Below are 24861 nucleotides of genomic sequence, written 5' to 3'. Positions count from 1 at the left end.
AACCCCAACTTTTTACCTGCAAGGAGTCAGGATGAGCTGATTTGTGATTGCAGCACACAGAGGTTTTTAGTCGCAAGGTGCAGAACAAAGCGTTACAACATGTCACAAAAAGTAAGGACATTTGTGTTTGGTAGATTAATTTGTTGTAACAATGCTTCTTGGCAATAAATATTATACTGTTGGAAAGCCTGTTTATTTCCCTTTTAAATGGTGCCTCATTTTTAAGGAACATGCATTCTTGGGAAAAGCAGCAGAGTTGACTAGACGGGTTGCGCCCCTTAAAAACTTAATTGTGAGGAGAAGATCGTAAAGAATTAGAAACCACAACTCTGAATGAATTAATAACAGAAACGCCTTATAATATTCAGAAAGTTATACAAAGTGGCCTGCTATCAGGAGGAATCCAATCTCTTTGTTCTCCTCAGAAGGGAGAAACTGTCCATCCATTATCAATACCGCTATTCCCAGCCAAACTCACATTCACACTACAGATAAAGTAGAGTCTCCAGTTAACATAACGAGCATGTCTTTGGACTGTGGGAGGAAGCTGGAGAACTCGGAGGGAACCCACACATGCCCGGGGAGAAAATGCAGACTCCACACAGAGAGACTCCTGTCAGCAGATGAGGCCTTGCTGTGAGGCAATAGCTCTAACCACCGCACCACTGTGCAGCCCGGGGCAAAACTAATTTATATTGTTTTTAACTTTTACACTTTGAAAATGTCTTGACAATCAATCTAATCACTTCTTTCATGTTGGGAGGATAAAGTGTTGAGTTTTAACAGCAGGTGCATCACATTAACTAGATCAAGGTAAAATGAAAATACATTTGCAAAGCAAAGTTGAGGATGTGAGTGAAGGTGACATCTGTGACATCACAGACGTACACTAGCATATATATGAGGAGGCAACAGAGGAGGGAGCCGTCGCAGTGGAAACCGAGCCTCACCTGTAACAGAAGACGCTTTGAACGCTTCCTCGCAATTATCTGTAAAATTCAGCACCATGCAGATTGTCGTTTTGAACATGCTTTTAATTGTTACTGTGTCAGCACAGTTTGGAAAGCATGTATATGTGGATATTCCAAAGCGATGGCAAGAAGCTCGAGACTACTGCAAAGATAAATACACTGATCTTTCCCCTTTCACTACACCATTGGATCAAGAGAGACTGAAAAATGCAACAATGGAGATGACAAAGTTGGTCTGGATCGGCCTCCACAGAGACAAGGAACAAAAGTGGAGGTGGACTGGAGAAGAACTCGCAACAAATATACAAACATGGGCTGATGGAGAACCTCTGGACAATGAGACATTTGCTGCGACTTACTGGCATTGTGACCGAAAAGGGTGGCATGGTGTCAGATTAGATACAGAAATTCCCTTTTTCTGCTTCAACCTGATGGTGGATGACGTGAAGAAGACCTGGGAGGAGGCTCTGGAGCACTGCAGAGAAACTCACACTGACCTCACCAGCCTGAACTCTGAGACCGAGCGGCTCCTGGCCCTGAGCGAGATCCGGCACAACTGCATCACCAAGCGGGTGTGGATCGGCCTGCGTTTCCTTGGTGATCACTGGCTGTGGGTGAACGGTGAGCCTCTGGTGTACGAGGCCTGGCCCGAAGGAGACCAGGAGCACCAGTGTCCTCTCAGGAAACGCTGCGGAGCTCTAACCAAAGAGGGACACTGGGAGAACTGGGACTGTGTGGAAAAACTCCACTTCATCTGCTATTGAATCTGTCATGTTATTAATGTTTTAACAGAGGTGGGCACAGTGAATAATTTGTTTTAACTTCCATTCATTCGTAAAAAAAATCTATTTTATTGAAAAAAAACTAAACCATCAGATTTTTGCCATGTCAATAGATCCGAGTTCTTAAGATGATTTATTAGAAATCTCAAAATTACACACGTGTCTGTATAAAAATCTACAATTAACAGAAACTTTTCTGACATGTCATCACCGTCTTCACTCGAGCATCACTCCAGAAATTCATGTAGGTGACGCAGCACTTCACAATAAAAGCACCGGGGCAGAGAAGGGCATTTTGGCTCGTTATCCAATAAGCTCTCTGAACTGCAGCAGGCGCTACGCTCTTGTTCATCATGAGTGAGCAGGTTTTTGATGTTAACTTTGCTTCTTTAGTAATATTTCAACGTCTAAAATGCCAAATATTTTGTTTCGTCAATTGTTTTTTAGTTGTAATGGTCATGATTTTAACACTAGGCATGCTTCAAGAAGTTGTTTTACACTTCCACCCTTAAACACTAACGTAAGACAACGTACTGTTATGCATCGATGCTCCATGTCCTATTGTTTACGGTGAGAAGGCAGACTCAGAGGGCAGAACAAACACCTAGCTGTGGGAGTGTCACCCACCTGGGGGAGGGGCTACTACCCTTTGTGATGTCATGAAGGGTAAAATCTGGTATCATGGCAAGAAACAGAGATAAATCAAAAATGAATCTGAATTTGAAAAAAGTCAAAATGAGATGGTTTTTTCTTAAATTAGAAACTTTATTGACATTAAAAACCAGTCGGGAACAGGAACAGCATCCATCTGAGTAAACACGTGAACAGACCGAATACATACAATAACAATGAGCACGTACAATATAAAATCGCAGTAACACAGGAGCAACGACTACAGGAGTGGTGTTTGGGTGAAGAGACTTCCAGGTGTGATTTATGGCACGTGTACGTGTAGGGCACAGTTAGACACAGTTTGTGTTTCACCATAAGCACTGAGGCGAAGTTATCCTCTTGTAACAAAACCCTTCATTATAACACAAATCACTTTAGGGTGGACCGGGAAAATAATTCAAGTTCTGGAGTTTGAAACCACCCTGTCCACATGAACCAATAACTGTGCTGCCCAATTACTTTCAAAATAATAAAAAACATGCAATATAACTAAGTGTAATATCCGAATCGCAAAAACCAGCAGTTGTGTGAGAAAGGTAAAAGGTAAATAGGTAATATGTTTGATTGTGTCCTAAAACTTAAACCCTATCAGTGGTGTTGTAGTACTGGAAATCTGTCTTTTTCTCAAGACCGGCCTGCACCAGTTTTTTGCATCTAATTTTTGCACATTGTCTTTATCTAACACCTGAGGTTTCTTTCTTTTTTTTAAGATTTATTTTTGGGCTTTTTGGGCCTTTATTGTAGAGATAGGACATTGGATGGAGCCACAGGTGGGATTTGAACCTGGTCCACCTGCTTGGAGGAACATAGCCTCCATGCTAGGGCGCTGCGCATGAGCTGCGCCGCATCGTTGATAGCACCAACCGCAAATACACAGAGGAAATGAAAGGGAGCTGGGCAGACTTTTGTGCTAAGGTGCAGTTCTATGGCATGTGGAAGAAAGCCCTGAAACCACCTTTCCCCTTGGATGTACGTGGAGGTAAGTTGCTGTTCCATATACCAAATTTGTCATCTAAGTTCAAAACATTCTATTAAGTGCCATTTCTCGGTTCCATAGTTGATTCCTCTATCGCCCTCTTCAATGCACTCCCATTACTTTTCCCCTCACCAACTCCACCACCAAAGCGGCCAGTGAGGCTCTCCTTCATATCCTCAAGGTGAGAATTATGTTGGTCCTTTACCAGCCACTGTAATGTGTCCTTCATTTACTCACATTGTTGTGCATGTTCACACCTAACAAGAGCTACTTAAAACTTCAGGTTCACTACAGATTAAATAAAAATATTCATGCTGACAGTTCATAAATTTAAAATTTCAATGAAGTTCAGTCCTCAACTTGAACTAATTCATGTTAATTTCCTTTGTTTCAACATACATTAGTTTGAGCATTTTGTTGATAGTGCACTTGATGCCATTCATTTGTTGCAACCTGATCAGTCAATCAATGACTGTGTTCAGTGAACATACTCTTTTAAGCAGTTTTGATGAACAGCATGTTCACATGTTTGCATATAAAAAAGCAATAGATGAATGGAAGTCATTCATTGAAAAATAGGTGAATGGTGAGAAGGATTTTGTCAGGTCAGTTGTTTTGCTTTTTGTTTGCTGTACCTTAGCTTGTTTTGTTCATAACTTGGCTAGCACATGACACAAGTTTTGTCCAGAGTCCTATGGTTATTTGCTAAAAAATACATGTAGCAGAGGTCCCACACATCCTTAAAAGGTCTTTTTTGTATTTTCCATTGGTCTTATATGGCACTTTAACTGAGACGTAACTGCATTTTATGAGTTTTATTTTTCTTGGATTGTCTTTTGGCATTTACAGTGTATTACATCTGATTGCCATTTTCTTTGCAGTGCAGAATTGAAATGTGGAGCACAGTACTGCTTATATAAGAGCTTCACGTGATCAGGTTACTGTGTGACCTCTTTTTATTCTTCATTATACAGTCTGAGAGAGAACATGTTTTTATCTTCACACTTCAGAACTAGATACCTACTTAAACAGAGCTTTTTGATATTGAGTAATGTTGAACAAATGAAGGTCACATCAAGTTTAAAATCGTCCAAAAAAAGTATTATTTGGTCCAGGGTTAGGGTTAGGGTTAGGGTTAGGGTTATTTATATGAACATAAATAAGAAGGCACCAAACCAAGAAGAGCTTTATAAATAAGCTTCGGCCAGTGTATATGCCTGCGCACCTTCAAAGATGGCCAATCTGAGTTAGTGTACAGGTCACAGTGATGAGTGAAGCGTCTACAACCAGTCAAAAATCTCAACACAGTGATACACGGTGTCCAATGACTGTAAACATTTGGCCGAGGCGCACATATACAGTACATCTCCATAATCCAACAAAGGAAGAAAGGTTGATGAAACAAGAAGTTTCCTTGCTCTGAGGGAAAAGCAGGATTTATTTCTGTAATAAAATCCCAACTTCACCTAAAGTTTAGAGGCCAAATTGGCAATATGTGATTTAAATGACAGCTCACACTCAAGAATAAATCCCAAATACGTGTTTTTTGAAAATGTCTTGACAATCAATTTAATCACTTCTTTCATGTTGAGAGGATAAAGTGTTGAGTTCCAACAGCAGGTGCATCACATTAACTAGATCAAGGTAAAATGAAAATACATTTGCAAAGCAAAGTTGAGGATGTGAGTGAAGGTGACAACAGTGACATCACACTAGCATACATATGAGGAGGCAACAGAGGAGGGAGCCGTCGCAGTGGAACCCGAGCCTCACCTGTAACAGAAGACGCTTCGAACGCTTCCTCGCAATTATCTGTAAGATTCAGCACCATGCAGATTGTCGTTTTGAGCATGCTTTTGATTGTTACTGTGTCAGCACAGTTTGGAAAGCATGTATATGTGGATATTCCAAAGCGATGGCAAGAAGCTCGAGACTACTGCAGAGATAAATACACTGATCTTTCCCCTTTCACTACACCATTGGATCAAGAGAGACTGAAAAATGCAACAATGGAGATGACAAAGTTGGGCTGGATCGGCCTCTACAGAGACAAGGAACAAAAGTGGAGGTGGACTGGAGAAGAACTCGCAACAAATATACAAACATGGGCTGATGGAGAACCTAAGGACAATGAGAAATTTGCTGCGACTTGCTGGCATTGTGGCAAAAAAGGGTGGCATGGTGTCAGATCAGCTAACCGTTTTTTTCCCTTTTTCTGCTTCAACCTGATGGTGGATGACGTGAAGAAGACCTGGGAGGAGGCTCTGGAGCACTGCAGAGAGACTCACACTGACATCACCAGCCTGAACTCTGAGACTGAGCGGCTCCTGGCCCTAAGCGAGATCCAGCACGACCACATCACAGAGCGGGTGTGGATCGGCCTGCGTTTCTTTGGTGATCGCTGGCTGTGGGTGAACGGTGACCCTCTGGTGTACGAGGCCTGGCCCGAAGGAGACCAGGAGCACGACATCAGCATGACATCAATCAGACCTAGTGATTTAAATAAAGGATCATACTTTAAAAATACAGTTCAGGTTCCTTTCTTATGAAAAGCCTCTTTAAGGAAACTCATCCTTGTTAGCCTGTTTCTGTTTCTCAGACAATCAGAGGTTATAAAATAAGAAATGCTGCCAATGTAAACTGCTTTACAAGTAGAGGGGCGGCCAGAAGTGGCATGCCCCCCCCCCCTTTCTTAGAAATCTGACAGGCCATCCCAGGTGCCACCTCAAACATCCTAAACTGTAATTGGCTATTTGCCCTGTCAGGGGCGGGGCTTATCTTAACACCAACTTCTAGGTCTTTTTTGCAAAGACTTTTAGTAGTAATTGTTTCAAATCAATGTAATTTATTTTCTTTTGTTTGGACTTCAAATTGTAAAATAAATACGTCAGTGTCCCAGTCGGGCCACCCCAGTCAAAAAAGTCTGGACACGCCCCTGTTTACAAGACAATCTGTGTCTTTATGCAACCAGGTAAACAACTGTTTTTGTACAACTTCTTACTCTCAAAGTGTATATATTATTATATAAAGTTATAGATATGCTACTGTGAAGAAGATCTCACATCCTTTCATGTATCTCCACTTCTGTTTTTTTATATTGCTCTAACATATGCCTTAGTTTAGTTCAGACTTTCAGATGCTAAGTCCCGCCTACTCTGAATTCCTGTTGGCCGAATCACCTCTCAATCAATCCTTCCCCGGCAGACGTGGGTTGTGCATCATCTTAGTTGGTCAGAAGCAGTACAGGACGACGAGTGAGCTGTCTCTTAGTTCAGTAAAGTTATTTACTCCTGCATTATGTGGACAGTGAGAACCTGACACTCAAATATTTTCCTGTCTGAATAATAAATGCTGTGTGTGTGAAGTTGAAAATAAAGTTCTTTGAAAACAAATCCGTCTCAGGAGATTTTTTACTGATGCCTCATGGCAGAGCTGTGTCCAGAATCTTTTGAGTGGGGTGACCCAACCGGGGCTCTGACTCATGCAAGGGTGGCATAAAGTTTGTGTGCACACACAAATGTATAAATTGTATCTATTTACCCTTTCTATCTTTACTTATCATATCTACTTTTGGAGGAGGGGTTGGTCATTTTCTCCACATACACTTCTTGAGATTTGGGTTGAAATTGTCTGTAGGTCCTTCATTGTTCTGACTTGTTTGTCTCTCAGGTTCACCTTGTCACATCGACCTGGAGAAGATTTGTTTTGTAGGCACATTATTTAAATCGTTTGAGAGGACGTCTTAGGTCATGTTATTATGCATGCAAATGTTTTGTCTTTTGTCTTGTTATGAGTTCAACACAGAGAAGATAAAACGCCGCTCTCACTGCTCGCGGAAACACACCGAACCAGGATGGAGAGGATTCTCTTCACAGCGCTCATCCTGATCAGTGTGAGCAGTTTGTCAGCAAAACATGTTTTCATAGATCTTTCCAAAACCTGGCCGGACGCTCAGACATACTGCAGGAAACACCACACCGACCTGTCTCCCATCTCCAATGAGGTGGAGCATGAGGTGTTCAAACGTTTTCTTTTGAAGAATCCAGGATTGAACATGGGATGGATCGGCCTGTACCTGAATGTGAAAAGTCCTTCTAAGTGGTCGTGGTCAGGCGGAGCAAATGCTACCAGAATAGATTATGTCTCATTCAACCCATCAGTGGGCAGATACATGATTTGGAAAGAAAATGGATTATACTCTTCCCGTCTCGATTACGGTTTCTTCTGCTTCAACCTGATGGTGGATGAGGTGAAGAAGACCTGGGAGGAGGCTCTGGAGCACTGCAGAGAGACTCACACTGACCTCACCAGCCTGAACTCTGAGACCGAGCAGCGCCTGGCCCTGAGCGAGATCCAGCATGACCACATCACAGAGCGGGTGTGGATCGGCCTGCGTTTCTTTGGTGATCGCTGGCTGTGGGTGAACGGTGACCCTCTGGTGTACGAGGCCTGGCCCGAAGGAGACCAGGAGCACCAGTGTCCTCTCAGGAAACGCTGCGGAGCTCTAACCAAAGAGGGACACTGGGAGAACTGGGACTGTGAGGAAAAAGTCCACTTCATCTGCTATTGAATCTGTCATGTTATTAATGTTTTAACAGAGGTGGGCACAGTGAATAATTTGTTTTAACTTCCATTCATTCGTAAAAAAAATCCATCAGTTTTTCGCCATGTCAATAGATCCGAGTTCTTAAGATGATGATTTAGAAATCTCAAAAGTACACACGTGTCTGGATGAAAATCTACAATTAACAGAAACTTTTTTGACATATCATCACCGTCTTCACTCTAGCAGCAGTTTAAAGTAGAAACTCTAGATGTTTGTACAACTCAAGAAATGTAGCAAGGAGCATTACATGGACTCAAAGTGTTGGTTCTCTTTGGATAGAGATACAAGCAGTCAAGTAAATATTAGAGGAACTCCACCATCTGTCCTTTAAATTGATAAAATGCCGTCATTTTCATGGCATGGTCTTGTCGACCTTATAAAATACAACTTGACGGCTTTCGACATCAATCCTTCATCCGAAAGTCAGTTGGGTTTTATTCCTTTGTCATTTTACCAAAAACTGAAAATAGTGAAAATGAAGGCTTCTCTGAAAGGAACGCTTCCTACTTATCACATGTATCTCTGCAAAACAAGATCAGAATGTCACCAAAATTGGACTGCATGTGTTTGTCTCTTTCCATTTCTATATTTCTGTATATCCATCTTTTCCACTTTTCCAAGCTCATCGCAGTCCCGGACTGACAGAAAGCTGCTCAACATGAGTCTGGTTCTACTCGAAGTTCCTGCCTGTTAAAAGGAAGTTTTTCTTTGCCACTGCTACTTTGCTAAATGTTTTAACACCTGTAGTCTCTTTATATAACATATGTCAAAAATAGGTGATATAACTATAAAAATGAATTAATGAACACAAATGGTCAGTGTGAGTTTCAAAATGAAGTTACTATACCAGCCTTTTTTTTATTTTGCTGATTTGTTTGTCACTCGAGATAGACAAAGCTGCAGCATCTCTTAATCTCCACCTTGAGATAGTTTGTTCTGTTGGAACATAATTTGAATAGTTTGAGGCGACGCATAAGGTAATGTTTAATTGTATGCAAATGTTTCTTATCCACACCGAGTGGGTGTGGATCGGCCTGCGTTTCTTTGGTGATCGCTGGCTGTGGGTGAACGGTGACCCTCTGGTGTACGAGGCCTGGCCCGAAGGAGACCAGGAGCACCAGTGTCCTCTCAGGAAACGTTGTGGAGCTCTAACCAAAGAGGGACACTGGGAGAACTGGGACTGTGAGGAAAAACTCCACTTCATCTGCTATTGAATCTCCGTCATAAGCGTCATGACAACAGCTCTTATTTCACTCAACATAGTCTTTCTTTCTTTGGGTGTTTTTCTTCTTCCATATGGTTTGTAGAAACTTTGCTCCAGCATCAAATTGAACTCCTCATCCAGAAGATGCGCGCGATCACTTCGTCTTTAGGGCGGATCGGGAAAATAATTCAGGTTCTGGAGTTTGAAACCACCCTGTCCACATGAACCAATAACTGTACTGCACAATTACTTAAAAAATAATTTAAAAAATGCAATATAACTAAGTGTAATATCCAAATCGCAAAAACCAGCAGTTGTGTGATAAAGGTAAAGATGTTAACATGTTTGATTGTGTCCTAGTACTTACACCCTATCAGTGGTGTTGTAGTACTGGAAATCTGTCTTTGTCTCAAGACCGGCCTCCACCTGTTTTTTGCATCTAATTTTTTCACATTGCCTTTATCTAACACCTGAGGTTTCTTTTTTTTAAAGATTTATTTTGGGGCTTTTTGGGCCTTTATTGTAGAGATAGGACAGTGGATAGAGTTGGAAATGACATGCGGGAAGGGAGCCACAGGTAGGATTTGAACCTGGTCTGCCTGCTTGGAGGACCACAGTCTCCATACATGGGCCACCAGCGCCCTAGTGAACCCCTCACCACCACGGCCAGGAACACCACTGCCAGGGGTTAGAGCAGAGTGTGGCTGTGTCAGCGTGTTACATGGATAGTTTATTCATCAGTACAAGTAGTGCATTAAGGTTTGGTCTCCACTTTAACTTTGCTAAATGTTGCTAAATGCTCATGATGGATTGATGTTGGGTCTTTGTAGATAATATAGCAATGAGTAATGTATTTTATCTGCTCTTTGTAATTTGTCTTGAGATCAAATTTGTTATAACTTGGGTCTATACAAATAAAGATTGATTGATAGTTTCATTGATTGTTTGAATGCATTCCCTCAAAATATTCACACATCCTGGCTCAACATGTAGGAAGACCTGCCAGTAGAGAGTTGCAATAGTCGATGCGTGATATCACAAGAGCCTGTACCAGGAGCTGTGTAGCATGTTCTGACAGGTAAGGTCTGATCTTCCTGATGTTGTACAGGGCAAATCGACATGACCGGGCAATCGAGGCTACTTGAACCTTAAAAGTTAGCTGGTCATCAATCATGACACCCAGGTTCTGGGCAGACTTTGTGGGCATGAGTTTGGTTGTTCCAAGCTCGATATTGATCTGTGGTCATATAGAGTGACTGGCTGGGATGACAAGGAGTTGAAGGTGGCGTTCATTCATCCATTTAGAGATATCAGCAAGGCATGACAAGATTCTTGCTGAGACTGTAACATCGTCTGGCGGGAATGACAGGAAGAGCTGGGTATCGTCAGCATAGCAGTGGTATGAGAAGCTATGAGAGTGGATTATTGAACCAAGTGAGCTTGAGTATATGGAGAAGAGAAGGGGACCAAGCATTGACCCTTGGGGTACCCCTGTGGATAAACTGTGCGCTTTGGACACTTCTCCCTTCCACGACACTCTAAAAGATCGCCCAGAGAGGTAGGACACGAAAACACAACTAAAATGCTCCTGTGCTTTTTTTTAATCTCTATTGAAGGATGAAGGATGATATCAGTAAAAAAAAGTAATCATTAACTGTACGGACTGTAATGTTATTATACGGGACATATGAAGGGTCCCTCCCCCTCCTTCTACCTTCTTAATCAGTTCCGGGAGCTCCACGATCAAGGGAGCTGATAAATCAGTGGGCGGAGATTTTCACAGGTTGATCTCTAATCTCCAACATAATCTGTTCCGGAGCAGGTTAGATGTGACGCATAAATTACCATGGCGATATAACTAGGTAAGAAGTGGACGACCTTCGTAGGATTGAAAACCAAGGGTTAACCCTAAAGTGACCTCGCTATCTCCAAATCCTGCTTCGTAGTTCAGGCCCCTGGTCAGAGTCAGGTTTTGATGCATTTGCACAGCAAGCATTATTTATTCTTCTCCAGATAACCTCCAGACACAGGAGACACAAACACAGATGGGTTTTTCATACCAGGTGTGTCTGTAGGGAACCTCAACATGACCTGTGAGCATATGAAGAAAAACATCAGACTTTCTTCACCTATGAAGGTCAAATGGAAATTTAACTAAGCAAAATTGTTTAGGGAAATACTTGACGGCTTCACTGACTTCAGTAGGAGACTTGCAAAGTTAGTAAGTCCAGCGTCATGGTTCATTTTACTTTTGGAAGTCAAGCGCGGCTCCATAATCCCATCACGTTGCCGCCACCTGTGACTCTGTTGAAACCATCCTGGGTCACGAAACTACATCATTAATGATGTTTCCACACATGCACAAAACTCCTTGAGTTGAGCCGCATGTGAGAACACGAAGGTCCAAATATTTCACCTAGACTGAACCCCAACTTTTTACCTGCAAGGAGTCAGGATGAGCTGATTTGTGATTGCAGCACACAGAGGTTTTTAGTCGCAAGGTGCAGAACAAAGCGTTACAACATGTCACAAAAAGTAAGGACATTTGTGTTTGGTAGATTAATTTGTTGTAACAATGCTTCTTGGCAATACATCATATACTGTTGGAAAGCCTGTTTATTTCCCTTTTAAATGGTGCCTCATTTTTAAGGAACATGCATTCTTGGGAAAAGCAGCAGGGTTGACTAGACGGGTTGCGCCCCTTAAAAACTTAATTGTGAGGAGAAGATCGTAAAGAATTAGAAACCACAACTCTGAATGAATTAATAACAGAAACGCCTTATAATATTCAGAAAGTTATACAAAGTGGCCTGCTATCAGGAGGAATCCAATCTCTTTGTTCTCCTCAGAAGGGAAAAAACTGTCCATCCATTATCAATAGCGCTATTCCCAGCCACACTCACATTCACACTAGGGGTAATGTAGAGTCACCAGTTAACATAACGAGCATGTCTTTGGACTGTGGGAGGAAGCTGGAGAACTCGGAGGGAACCCACACATGCCCGGGGAGAAAATGCAGACTCCACACAGAGAGACTCCTGTCAGCAGATGAGGCCTTGCTGTGAGGCAATAGCTCTAACCACCGCACCACTGTGCAGCCCGGGGCAAAACTAATTTATATTGTTTTTAACTTTTACACTTTGAAAATGTCTTGACAATCAATCTAATCACTTCTTTCATGTTGGGAGGATAAAGTGTTGAGTTTTAACAGCAGGTGCATCACATTAACTAGATCAAGGTAAAATGAAAATACATTTGCAAAGCAAAGTTGAGGATGTGAGTGAAGGTGACATCTGTGACATCACAGACGTACACTAGCATATATATGAGGAGGCAACAGAGGAGGGAGCCGTCGCAGTGGAACCCGAGCCTCACCTGTAACAGAAGACGCTTTGAACGCTTCCTCGCAATTATCTGTAAAATTCAGCACCATGCAGATTGTCGTTTTGAGCATGCTTTTGATTGTTACTGTGTCAGCACTGTTTGGAAAGCATGTATATGTGGATATTCCAAAGCGATGGCAAGAAGCTCGAGACTACTGCAAAGATAAATACACTGATCTTTCCCCTTTCACTACACCATTGGATCAAGAGAGACTGAAAAATGCAACAATGGACAAATTGAATTCCAAAATGACAAAGTTGGCCTGGATCGGCCTCTACAGAGACAAGGAACAAAAGTGGAGGTGGACTGGAGAAGAACTCGCAACAAATATACAAACATGGGCTGATGGAGAACCTCTGGACAATGAGACATTTGCTGCGATTTACTGGCATTGTGACCGAAAAGGGTGGCATGGTGTCAGATCAGATAGAGAAATTCCCTTTTTCTGCTTCAACCTGATGGTGGATGACGTGAAGAAGACCTGGGAGGAGGCTCTGGAGCACTGCAGAGAAACTCACACTGACCTCACCAGCCTGAACTCTGAGACCGAGCAGCGCCTGGCCCTGAGCGAGATCCAGCACGACCACATCACAGAGCGGGTGTGGATCGGCCTGCGTTTCTTTGGTGATCGCTGGCTGTGGGTGAACGGTGACCCTCTGGTGTACGAGGCCTGGCCCGAAGGAGACCAGGAGCACCAGTGTCCTCTCAGGAAACGCTGCGGAGCTCTAACCAAAGAGGGACACTGGGAGAACTGGGACTGTGTGGAAAAACTCCACTTCATCTGCTATTGAATCTGTCATGTTATTAATGTTTTAACAGAGGTGGGCACAGTGAATAATTTGTTTTAACTTCCATTCATTCGTAAAAAAAATCTATTTTATTGAAAAAAAACTAAACCATCAGATTTTTGCCATGTCAATAGAGCCGAGTTCTTAAGATGATTTATTAGAAATCTCAAAATTACACACGTGTCTGTATAAAAATCTACAATTAACAGAAACTTTTTTGACATGTCATCACCGTCTTCACTCGAGCATCACTCCAGAAATTCATGTAGGTGACGCAGCACTTCACAATAAAAGCACCGGGGCAGAGAAGGGCATTTTGGCTCGTTATCCAATAAGCTCTCTGAACTGCAGCAGGCGCTACGCTCTTGTTCATCATGAGTGAGCAGGTTTTTGATGTTAACTTTGCTTCTTTAGTAATATTTCAACGTCTAAAATGCCAAATATTTTGTTTCGTCAATTGTTTTTTAGTTGTAATGGTCATGATTTTAACACTAGGCATGCTTCAAGAAGTTGTTTTACACTTCCACCCTCAAACACTAACGTAAGACAACGTACTGTTATGCATCGAGGCATGAAGATGTGGAATGATCTTCCATCAGATTTTGCAGACGATCTCCTTGGTGTGTCAGGGCCTTTACTCTGCATTGTTTTAAGTAGGAACAATAATTATAAGATTTGTCCAACACTGTATTTTATTGATTGCATAGATATAACGTGAACATATGAGAGATTTCCTTTTTGACTTGCAATAGGTTCTTGATGTTTTTGATTTGTACTTTGCCTGTTAGTGTGCTGTCATTTATTCTATTTTTGTATTTTTATGTTCCGTCTTGGACTTTCAATAATTTAATTTGTGTGGCTTATGAAATTCATGTTTGTATGAGTGGACCACAGGAAGAGTAGTTGCTAATGGGGATCCAAATAAACAAATAAATTACAGTGTAAAAATTGAATTTCCCCTCACAGGATTAATAAAGTATATCTTCTTCTTCTTCTTCGATTTAATCATGTCTATAAACCCCTCTATTTCAGCCCTGCTCAGAACAGGCTGTTTCTGTGTCTGTGCCTTTAAATATGTAAATGAGCTGTGTCTGACCACGCCCCCTCTCTGGAAGGGTTTGGGTGTCTGGCTTTCTCACTCCATGTCCTATTGTTTACATTGAGAAGGCAGACTCAGAGGGCAGAACAAACACCTAGCTGTGGGAGTGTCACCCACCTGGGGGAGGGGCTACTGCCCTTTGTGATGTCATGAAGGGTAAAATCTGGTATCATGGTAACTCTAACAGAAATAAATCAAAACCTAATCTGAATTTGAACTCGTTCAAAAAGTCAAAAATTAGATGTTTTTTTTTTTAAATCACAAACTTTATTGACATTAAAAACCAGGCGGGAACAGGAACAGCATCCGTCTGAGCAAACACCTGAACAGACCGAATACCTACAATAACAATGAGCACGTACAATATAAAGTCGCAGTAACACAGGAGCAACGACTACAGGAGTGTGGTGTTTGGGTGAAGAGACTTCCAGGTGTGATTTATGGCACGTGTACGTGTAGGGCACAGTTAGACACAGTTTGTGTTTCACCATAAGCACTGAGGCAAACAAAACTCAAGTTATCCTCTTGTAATAAAACCTTCCATTATAACACAAATCACATTTTAGAGCGCACACTGTCCTCATAGTGTTTACTTCAGAGAACGAGATGTTTCTCTTCAGACATTAACTTCTTTAAAGGAGCAATATGTAAGATATCTACTGAACTTTAAAGTGACCTTACTATATGATCAGACATTAAGGAAACATGCTATGTTGAAGTGCTGGCTTCTCTGACAACAATGCAGCAGCCAGTATGTCCTCCTTCTAACTTGCTGCTCCTGAAGGCTCTGGATTTGTTTGGACCAGAGAAGGTAGGCGGTTTTAAGGCGCCCCCACACGGCCGTTTTGGACACCCCTCGGTTTGCCAGATATGAGAGCAGTTATCAGGCCAACAGGTGTTGCAGCGATGGAAGCGGGCAAGAGAAGTGGTTCAGATAGAAGTGATTGTACCCGACCTAAAAAGCCTCTGCATGTTTCTAATAAGCTCCACGAGCAGAAACGTGCTCAAACTAGGATCAATATTGGAGATGCTTTTGAAAAATGGAGAGAGGTTAGAACACAGAAAGGTTTACAGACCCATGCAGAGCTGGATAAACACTGAAGCTTCAGAGTCCACCACATGGTGACCTGAGTGAGCATCCACTCTAGAGAGGAAAGGAGACAGCTCTCTACAATTTAGACTGCAGTACCCATTTTAACCACTAGGTGTCAGAGTTACATATTGCTCCTTTAAAGCTTCACTGCTACTGAGATCTTGTGTTTGGTATTTACTCTATGAATACTTTCTTTTATTATAACTATTATCAATATAACTCCAAAAAATAAATACAATCTACACCAAACGGAGCACTTTACAAGCAAAACAAAAATACGGCTGATAATTTTGTTTTTTTTTCTTCAATATTTACAAGCAGCTTTCGAGATCCATCCAGTGTCAACAATGACTCAGTAAAACTTTTTATAAACACAGGAGAATCATTCTAAAACAAGGTAAATGTTGGTGAAACATACCGACAGTGTTCTAAATAAATCACAGGCGGTAACTCAATGACAGCATGTCACCCTGTTAGTAAGATGAATGTGTAGAACACCCGTTAAGTTAAAACACAGGAACTAATGAACGTGGCATCGCTGTTTTTGACATCGTACATTTTATTTTATTTTAAAAAAAGGCCTTTAAAAGACATAACTCATAAAAACTCCTGGGGGGTATAGTATGAAGCAAGTTCAACAAACCCTGGTCACCTGGCTTCACCAACGCTGAAAAATGAGATCACACAGAGCTGGTTATCAATGTGGTCAGTTAACTCGGAGCTTAATGAGCGTGCTCACAAATCAGAGGCGGAGTCAGCTTCCTGTAAGCATACAGGATCACGAACTGCGGTTGTTAAAATAGTAATAACACTTTTTAAGAGTGCATGTTTTAAAACAACATAATCTCTGTTCATTTAATGAGCGATTGAATTAAAAGGTATTAAAAATGATTTTAAAAACTACGGCCATTTAAAAAGACACTGGCTGCAGGTCAGATTCAAACCCGGGTCGATCGCTTAGAGGACTTTATCCTCTGTAACATGGGGCACGATCTAATCGCTAGGCCATCTGCGCCCCATTAGAAGGCAGTTTAATTAATACATTTTGGGGCGATTCATGCCTTTATTTTGAAAGAAAAGTGGACAGAGTGGATAATAAGCACGAGAGAGGGAGAGAGAGAGAGAGAGAGATGACATGTGGGAGAGGAGCTGCAGGTGGGATTCAAACCCGTGACGCCCGCTTTGAGGACTATACCCTCTGTAATATGAGGCATGATCTGAGGCCATCTGCGCCCCGTCCCGTCAGAAGGCAGAGTTTCATACCGGTTGCCCAGAGTTAACCCTGACGTTACCTTGACAACCCAAACAACCTGCTTCGTAGTACACCCCCCTGACCTTACAGCGATAAAAACACAAATAGAAGAACATCTGGTTGTGCTTGTGCAGAGTTAAACTTGCTCCAGTTTCATAAAAACTTTATATTAGCATAGTTGGCACGGCAACAACAGCTTTATTGTGATTTTGTCTACCCACAATGCCGCTCTGTGAGCACTCATGATTGTCGGAGCCTGAAAACAATAAAGTCTGCTTGTTGTTGGCGTTGAAGAAAAGATCGCTCAATCCAAAGCACGTATCATAAATATGTGCAGAGCTCCTTTTGGTTACCTCAGCAGACGGGACACCAGCTCGGAGAGTGTCCCATTTCTCTTCACAGCATTTAAAAAAAAAAAAAACAACTCAGGGTTGTCACGGTTACAGGCCCTCTGGGAAAGGCCTTTTTTAAAGTGCTGGATACACGTCAGAGCGTCCAAATGTAAAAACGAGAGGAGGAATGAGATCACTTCACAGCAGGGGGCGTCACTCCAATCCAAGATTTACAGAAGAGTGTGTGTCAGGTGCAAACTTACACACACAAACATTTAAATACCAACACACACACACACACACACACACACACACACACACACACACACACACACACACACACACACACACACACACACACACACACACACACACACACACACACACACACCTGGTTCCTCTTTTCTAAGTTCTTGGTTTTGCTGCTCCTCCTCGACTCCCTCGTTCACTTTCACTTTCAGGACTTCCAGTGAGAAACTTCTGTCAGTCACAAACTCAGACGTATCCGGTCTCGGTCTCGTCACGGCTCTTCAGGATTTGAGGCCCATTCGAGCCATCAGCTGTTCGTAGACAGTCCAAGCCATGGCGGCCATGAGAGTGCGTCGCAGAGACCTGGGTACGGCCCCGCGGAAAAACCCAGCCACGCCGTTCTCCTGAGGGCGAGCGAGGACAGAGAGGGGTTAGATTTGTTTTTGAATGTTACGACGAGCATCACATGCGGTGTGGAATCAACACTCACCTTGTAGATGTAGCGGATAGCGTCCGCCATGCTCCAGTGGGACGGGCTGATCTGAATGTGGGTCTTCACCACGTCTGCAGGCTGTGTGACCAATGACGCCATGACGCCGGCAACCATCCCACAGCCGAAGTTGACCAGCGGGGCGTAGGCCGACGAAGCGACCTCTGACAGAATGAAAACCAGGAATCAAGTATTCACCTGTTCATTGTGTAAAGACGACCTCGATGCCCGTTTGGTCACCAGGAGGTGCCGCAGAATTTGGCAACATTTCAGACAGTGCTGAAGCATTTTGTATTCTCCTCATCTTTTGTTTTGGTCACATGTAGCCTAACCTTTGACCTCCCAATCGTTGTGTTTAACCCTCAGTCATCAGTTTAATTTACGACCCTCTTAAGTCACTAAGGACAAAAATGTCCATTTCCAAAAATCTGATATAAAAATAGAACAAATTGAAAATTTTCCTACTTTTTTCTGCATACATCTCTTAAACAACTTCAGCCCTGCTCAAAACTACCAAACATTCAATCATTTTTAGGAATTTAACTCTTTAAATGCCAGTTTGATTACATGATGTCACTGTTGTTATTTATGAAAAAAAAAAACACAAAAATTAGTTATTTTCTATACGAAAAATATTTGGTGTCTGGGGGATTTTCAGTCATCAGTAAAAATATTGACTTTGATGCATTGTTAGTTTTTGTGTAGCATCAGATTTAAAATGTAGTTCCCTGTTTGGACACTGGAGGGCGAACAAAAAACTGATATAAAAATAGAAGAGATTCATATTTCTTTTCTCTCTTATCTCTTAAACAACTCCAGCCCTGCTCAAAAATATCAAATATTGAATAATTATCAGAAATTTAACTCTTTAAATGCCAGAATCATGTTATCAAACTGGCATTTAAAGAGTTAAATTCCTGATAATTACTCAATATTTGATCGTGTCATGAATTTAAAAAAGCTTCCTGTACATTTTGATGATCTCAGCTGTGATTGGCTGAGGTGGGTGCGTCTCTCACCTTGAGGCAGCGTCTTCTTGGCCTGGCTGTAGAACATGACGTAGATGCCGGAGAACGGAGCGTCCCGGAGCAGCGTTGCGGTCAGGCCCGAGAACAGAGCCCTGAGTCCCTCCGTCTCGTACACGCTCCTCAGGGCGCCGGCCACGCTCACGTAGTTGTAACAGCCGCTCTGAAACGCCATCAAACATGCCAAGTTCACCTCGAAACACAAAGCTACATACTTTGGTTTAAATGCTCCTTTTGTGGTGATTATTCTACAAGTTTATCACAGTCGATGTGTGGAGGTTATAGTCCTCAACACAGCGGACATTTATCATCAATATACTGAAAACAAATGTGTGTAAAGAAAGTCAGGCTCACCTCAAAGCGGGTCTTGATGACAGTGAACGGCAGCATGGAGACGCCGGCCACGGTTCTGGCGCCCGCTCCGAGCAGAACGGCCTCCCCGGCGTTGGGCGCCTGGTCCAGGAAGAAGTGCTGCTTCAGGGAGTAGAAGGTGCTGAAGTAGATCCCCACCCCGGGGATGCAGCGCACAAACGACTGTGAGAGAAAAACACAAGAAGAAGCACACATATCTCTAATTTCAGCTTAATGTGATGATTCAAAGTCTTATTAAACCTTTAAATATTCAACACTTAAAAAAACGAAATCATTTTTAAGCTTTATACGGATGGGAAGCTATTTGTTTGGTTTCATAATAAAGTCCGCCCAGTCTGAGACCGAGTCAAAATGATTTTGATTCTGATTCTGAGACCTTTAAAAAAACGTTTTCTCGAGACCAAGACTGATTTCAGGTACTGCAACACTAGTCTGTACAACATTTTCCGAGTGTCTGTCCGGCTCTTAGAGTCTAAAAGAGAAGAAACACTTATTTAATCTGACAGACGAAGTGAAGGATGTCAAAATCTATTCGATTCAATTTTCAATACCACGTCAGTGTTTCTCAAAATACTGGAGAGGGTCGCCCAAGTATATTTCAGACTTTTTTACGCACTTCTGAGCAGTCTCAGCCCTCAAACTCCTCGACTAATGACTTGAAAACTGAAGGATTGACTACCTGTAACATGACAGTCAGAAAAAACAGTAGGGGAATTTATATGCCTATTGCTAAAAGAGTCAAACAAGGAGCCAGAGGCTATAAAATGTTCATTAAAGACACCAAGCATTTTGGACTTATCAGTGACTTTAAGTGAGTCCTTAACAATGCATGGAGGAAGCTCAATTCCATTTTTATTTCCAGCCAGGGATTTAATTGTCTTCCAGAATTTCAAGGGATTGTTTAGGTTGCTTGAGGTTTCTGTGAGGAAATGATCAGCTTTGGCTTTCCTAATTGCAACTGTGAGAGCATTGTGCATCTGCCTGTAAAGCAGCCAGTCCAAATCCAGACCTGATCTCCTGGCTTTTGCCCATGCTATATTTTGCTCATGAAGTGAGTTAGATAAATCTGGAGTGAACCATACATTATTTCGGCCTTTAACTCTGTACTTTCTGAGGGGAGCGTGCTTGTCCACAATTTTTGTGAAACCATCATAAAAGAATTTCCATGCACTTTCAACATCAGGAATATGATGCGTTTTCTGCCAGTTAAAATTAAACAAGTCTTGAAAAAACCCCTTTTGTATTTCTCACTGAGGCAATAACACGATGGTCACTAATGTCATTTGCAAAAACAGAAGCGGTTGTGTATTTACGAGGAGTGTTTGTTAGAACAAGATCTATTAGAGATGATTTTTCTGGACGTTTAAGATTGGGTCTAGTGGGGCTATTGACAATTTGAAAGAGGTTTAGCGAGTCACAGTAAGCTTTAAAATCATCAGATACTGGTTTTAACCAGTTCCAGTTAAAATCTCCAATAATGACAATTTCATTAAACTTCAATTCTGTTAAAAGCTGCATCAGGGTGGATAGTGCACTGCTGACAGCTGAAGGTGTCCTATAGCAACCAACAACAGTTACATGGAGAGATTTCAATATCTCAAGATCAAGAGCCAACAATTCAAACGGCTTACTCTCTGACTTGGAGAGAAGCACATTTGCATGAAACTTGCTTTTTATATAAATCGCAATATCCCCTCCCCCTTTGGGCCGGTCAGTCCTAAATATATTATAACCATCGATACTAATATCCTTGTTCAGAACAGATTTACTCAACCAAGTTTCAGATAGAACAATTACATCAGCATCTGTTGAGTTCGCCCAGATACGAATCATGTCCATTTTAGCTATTAAACTGCGTACATTCAGATGGATGAAACCAAGACCAGACCTTGATTTAAAGTCAGCAGGAGTGTTAAAATTTCTAGCAGAATCTGGACCTGGATTGGGTTGCACATTCCCTGAAATCAGCAGTAACAGAACAATAAGACACCTCTGTTTAAGTGATTTGGAGGAGGTATCTTTCTTAGAGTCCTCCAATACAAAATCACAAGCACAGTTTATGGAAATGGTAAAATTGTATTGCAAAGCCATTATACTGCGAGACGGGACAAGACCACAGTGTCAGATGAAAAAAAAAGGGTGTAGGGGTAACGATTTATCCAGCGCACAGCCAGATGCACACGTTCCTCGGTATGTTGCATTCATTCGATCTAGGTCCTCCAGAACGGTTGAGTAGGTAGGTTATATAAACTACATTTCACACAGCCGATAGTCCCAGTAGACACAACGTGGTGGACAGATTTAAAGTTTACCGATATTTTACTATAGACTTTACAGAGATGAAAAGTCTAATACACAAAATGACACACAGACGCACTGACAGGTAAAGATGTGCTGCCATCTTATGAAGAAATGTGTAAGTACAACCAACCACCGTATTCAAGGCCTAATATTTAAACACACTGTATTTTTAAAAATCCCTCTATTTTGATCATTATTGAAAATACGAGGGCTGCTGGGTCCTCTGTTTTTGCTGAAATCGTTCTATATTAGCACCACAGACCGTAGACTACAGGTGGTAAGATATGTTGTATTCTGTTAGAAACTGATAGTCTGCAATGTGAGTCATGTCTGCTTTTCTAATATATTTAAATGAACAGTAAATCAATTGTTTTTTGTGTCTTCATTTAGGCAAAGAAGAGATAAAAGCAGCTGGTCTGACATCTTCCACAGAGGTCAAGTGTAAGTTAAAATCATTTGTTAAAAGTTATATATCCTGTGATTTCGTTTTAAGTTTCATAAAGAGGATTGTCAAAACAAGATATTGTTAACAATACAGTCTTCAAAATAAAATAAAAATCACAGAGTCATACACCAGCTAAATGTTAAATAGAAAGGTGATGTTTTCTTTCCCATTTTAAAATGAACTGAACCTAAAAATGACTCATTTCAACCTTCATCTGCACACCTGTTCATCTGCACACCTGTTCATCTGCACACCTGTTACAGAGGTCAGGCTGGGGTCACAGAGTTTGAAGGAACCTCCTCCTTTTTTCACCTGTGCCCGATGCCCTGCTCATCCACTGTGGGAGAAATGACCTTACACCAGCAGCTCTCCCAGATGAAGAGTCCTCTCTGCCATCACCCAGAGGAGCTGATCGACGTCTGAAGAAGGTGGACAGAGTCTGGAGCTTTGTGACAGTGAACAGTGAGAAGGCTACCATAGTCATCCTCAGATAAAACACAGAGATCCAGGTCAATATTCAATTTATTTTTCTTAACATGATGTTGCCCTGTGTTTCCAGATGCTGGAGGGTTGTGTTGGATTTGCTTTTCCATCATATTTTAACAGTCAAACAATCATCCAGGATCTCTTTACTTTATTTGATTTTTGTTTGGATTTCTTTGTTAAATTATTTTTTATACTTTCTCCTATGTCCCAGCAGTTCGACCTGTTGGTCTCTCTTACTTATTTTCCACATGGTTCATGAAGCCAGGAGTTGTTTATTGAAGAATTTTTTTTCATAAAATGTTTAAATAAACTTTTAAAAAATCTGATATGACTGTTTCTGATTAACTGGAGCACGACAACGTGTTGGTCACAGTAAAATAATTTAGCAACAGCAAAGCTAACAGACGAGCTCAGCTTGTTACAGCCGGACTCGTCTGAGATAAATGGCCTTCAAACTTATTTCATATTAAACATTTAAAGCCAATAAGCATAGCAAGATACGCATGAGATTCCATTTCCATTTATTCAATCACACACTTGTCAAACAGTCTGGCATGTTGTGCTGCTGTTTTCAAGAGTTAATAACTGAAGAGAAGAAGACCATCGAGAGAGGACAGGAAACACTCAGGGGACGAGTCCTCCATGTTGTCGGGGGACGAGTCCTCCACGTTGTGGGGGGACGAGTCCTCCGCGTTGTGGGGGGACGAGTCCTCCGCGTTGTCGGGGGACGAGTCCTCCGCGTTGTCGGGGGACGAGTCCTCCACGTTGTCAGGGGTTGCTGATGGATCTGAATCTGAGGGCAAAAAACAATCATGGAGTTAAATGTAAAGTATAATGAATTTGACTGTGATGTTTATGCTTCAGACCTGAAATCAGATCTGTCCTCAGGTTCTGCTAAACTTCAGCTTCTAAAGTTTGCCTTTATAAAAAAGTAGCTGATCATGTTTTTTGTTTTCCTATTAAAGACAGGATAACTATTTAAGAGGAAAAACAAATATATAATAAGACATGATGAATCCAATAATATGATCAGCTTTATGAATTTATGTGTTCCTGACACTTTCTATTGAAGATTATTTTAAACTGTCATCACATGGGCCAGCCTGATAAATTAAACTAAAGTTAAATATTTTCATGACATAAATTACAATAATTAACTTTTGCCTATGACTTAGTAGCCAGGGATGTGAGCTAACAGGTGAAAACTGAAACAGCAGAATCAACCTGAGAGGCAGAAATCAGAGGCTTGTATATTTTAATATACATAGAGTTTATATTAACTCCGTGTTAGAAAGGACTGTGGATTACTTAGTATGAGTATGTAGGACTCCACCTTCTATCACTTTACCTGATAGAGTGATTCTTGTGTGTCTTGTACATGGAAGCCAATTGTCCTCTCTCTTCAAGTCAGTGTACCTATAGACAGGGACAGACAGATGAGCAGAACCGGTTCATACTGGTTTTTGTTAGCCATGAAAACTTTTATTTCTGAAGCGCAAACACTTCAACACATTTAGTTTAGACAAAACTCACTTTAGACACTAGGTGGCAGTATTTGGCTGTTGTTTAAGTTATTGATCAGTATTTGGGTCAGTTGTTGTATCTGAAGCAAGTTCAACATATCCAGGCTTCCTTTGAGAAAGCTGGTTCAGCAAAGCCAGAAGCCCCAGATAAAGATATCTGATAGCATGAGCTGATTATGAACTTTGTCTGTTAACTCAGGCGTTCTGCTTAAGGCTCTCAGCGTGTCACAGAAAGGGCGCGTGTGAAACGTCTTTTGACCATTCTTATTCACAAAAGCATCAAGTGCAGGCGGTCCAATATGATGAGGTGTGATGATGAAGTTAAAGTGGTAAAACAGGATACTGCAACTGCTGATAAGGAATAAGAAAACAATCCTGCAGAAAAGTATTGTGTTCATTTGTACATGAATGTAATGATTTTACCACACACTGCACCACAGTGTCTCCTGTTGATTTCTTAAGTTACAGATACTCACAGTACAACTGTACAACTGTGAAACTTAAACAGTGAGACATGATTTCAGCAGTGTGAGCAGAAACTGCAGTCAGTTGGATTCTTGTGCTTCATGACAAATATGCAGAAGTAGCTTCAGTATTTGGCTAAAAAAATAATAATTCAATGTACTGATTTGGTGTTGTGTGGTAATTACACATTAAACAAATCAGACAGCCAATTTGTGTGCAGAACCTCACCGGAGCTGGAATCAGAGTCTGGACTGTTGTTTCCTTTGGGCATTGATTTCCTTGAAGACAGAAAGAAGAACAATTTAAACATGAACTAGACTTCTTGCAGAACCATAGAGGCTGTTAA

General features: G+C 41.6%; 1 protein-coding gene across 1 annotated transcript; it reads right to left on the bottom strand.

Moving 5' to 3' along the window:
* Positions 1-16114: 16114 nt before the first annotated feature.
* Positions 16115-19505, bottom strand: LOC110005551 (mitochondrial glycine transporter B-like). Its single transcript, XM_065959772.1, has 4 exons — positions 19278-19505; positions 18918-19086; positions 17899-18062; positions 16115-17812 (listed from the first exon to the last, which is right to left on the bottom strand). The coding sequence occupies exons 1-4, from the start codon at positions 19488-19490 to the stop codon at positions 17690-17692; spliced, it is 669 nt and encodes a 222-aa protein (XP_065815844.1). The 5' UTR covers positions 19491-19505; the 3' UTR covers positions 16115-17689.
* Between the last annotated feature and the right edge of the window lie 5356 nt (positions 19506-24861).

This window comes from Labrus bergylta, chromosome 1 (genome assembly GCF_963930695.1).
Source record: "Labrus bergylta chromosome 1, fLabBer1.1, whole genome shotgun sequence".
Classification (NCBI taxonomy): domain Eukaryota; kingdom Metazoa; phylum Chordata; class Actinopteri; order Labriformes; family Labridae; genus Labrus; species Labrus bergylta.
The sequence above is the reverse complement of the archived record's forward strand: the minus strand, read 5'-3'. Positions and strand labels throughout refer to the sequence as shown.

Bases quoted from the DNA above. Each gene is read 5' to 3' on its own strand.
- LOC110005551 (XM_065959772.1), bottom strand. From the start codon at position 19,490: ATGTGTGCTTCTTCTTGTGTTTTTCTCTCACAGTCGTTTGTGCGCTGC. The intron at 19,087-19,277 runs GTGAGCCTGACT...ATGGCGTTTCAG, and splicing joins TCATCAAGACCCGCTTTGAG to AGCGGCTGTTACAACTACGT. The intron at 17,813-17,898 runs GTGAGTGTTGAT...GCTCGCCCTCAG, and splicing joins CTATCCGCTACATCTACAAG to GAGAACGGCGTGGCTGGGTT.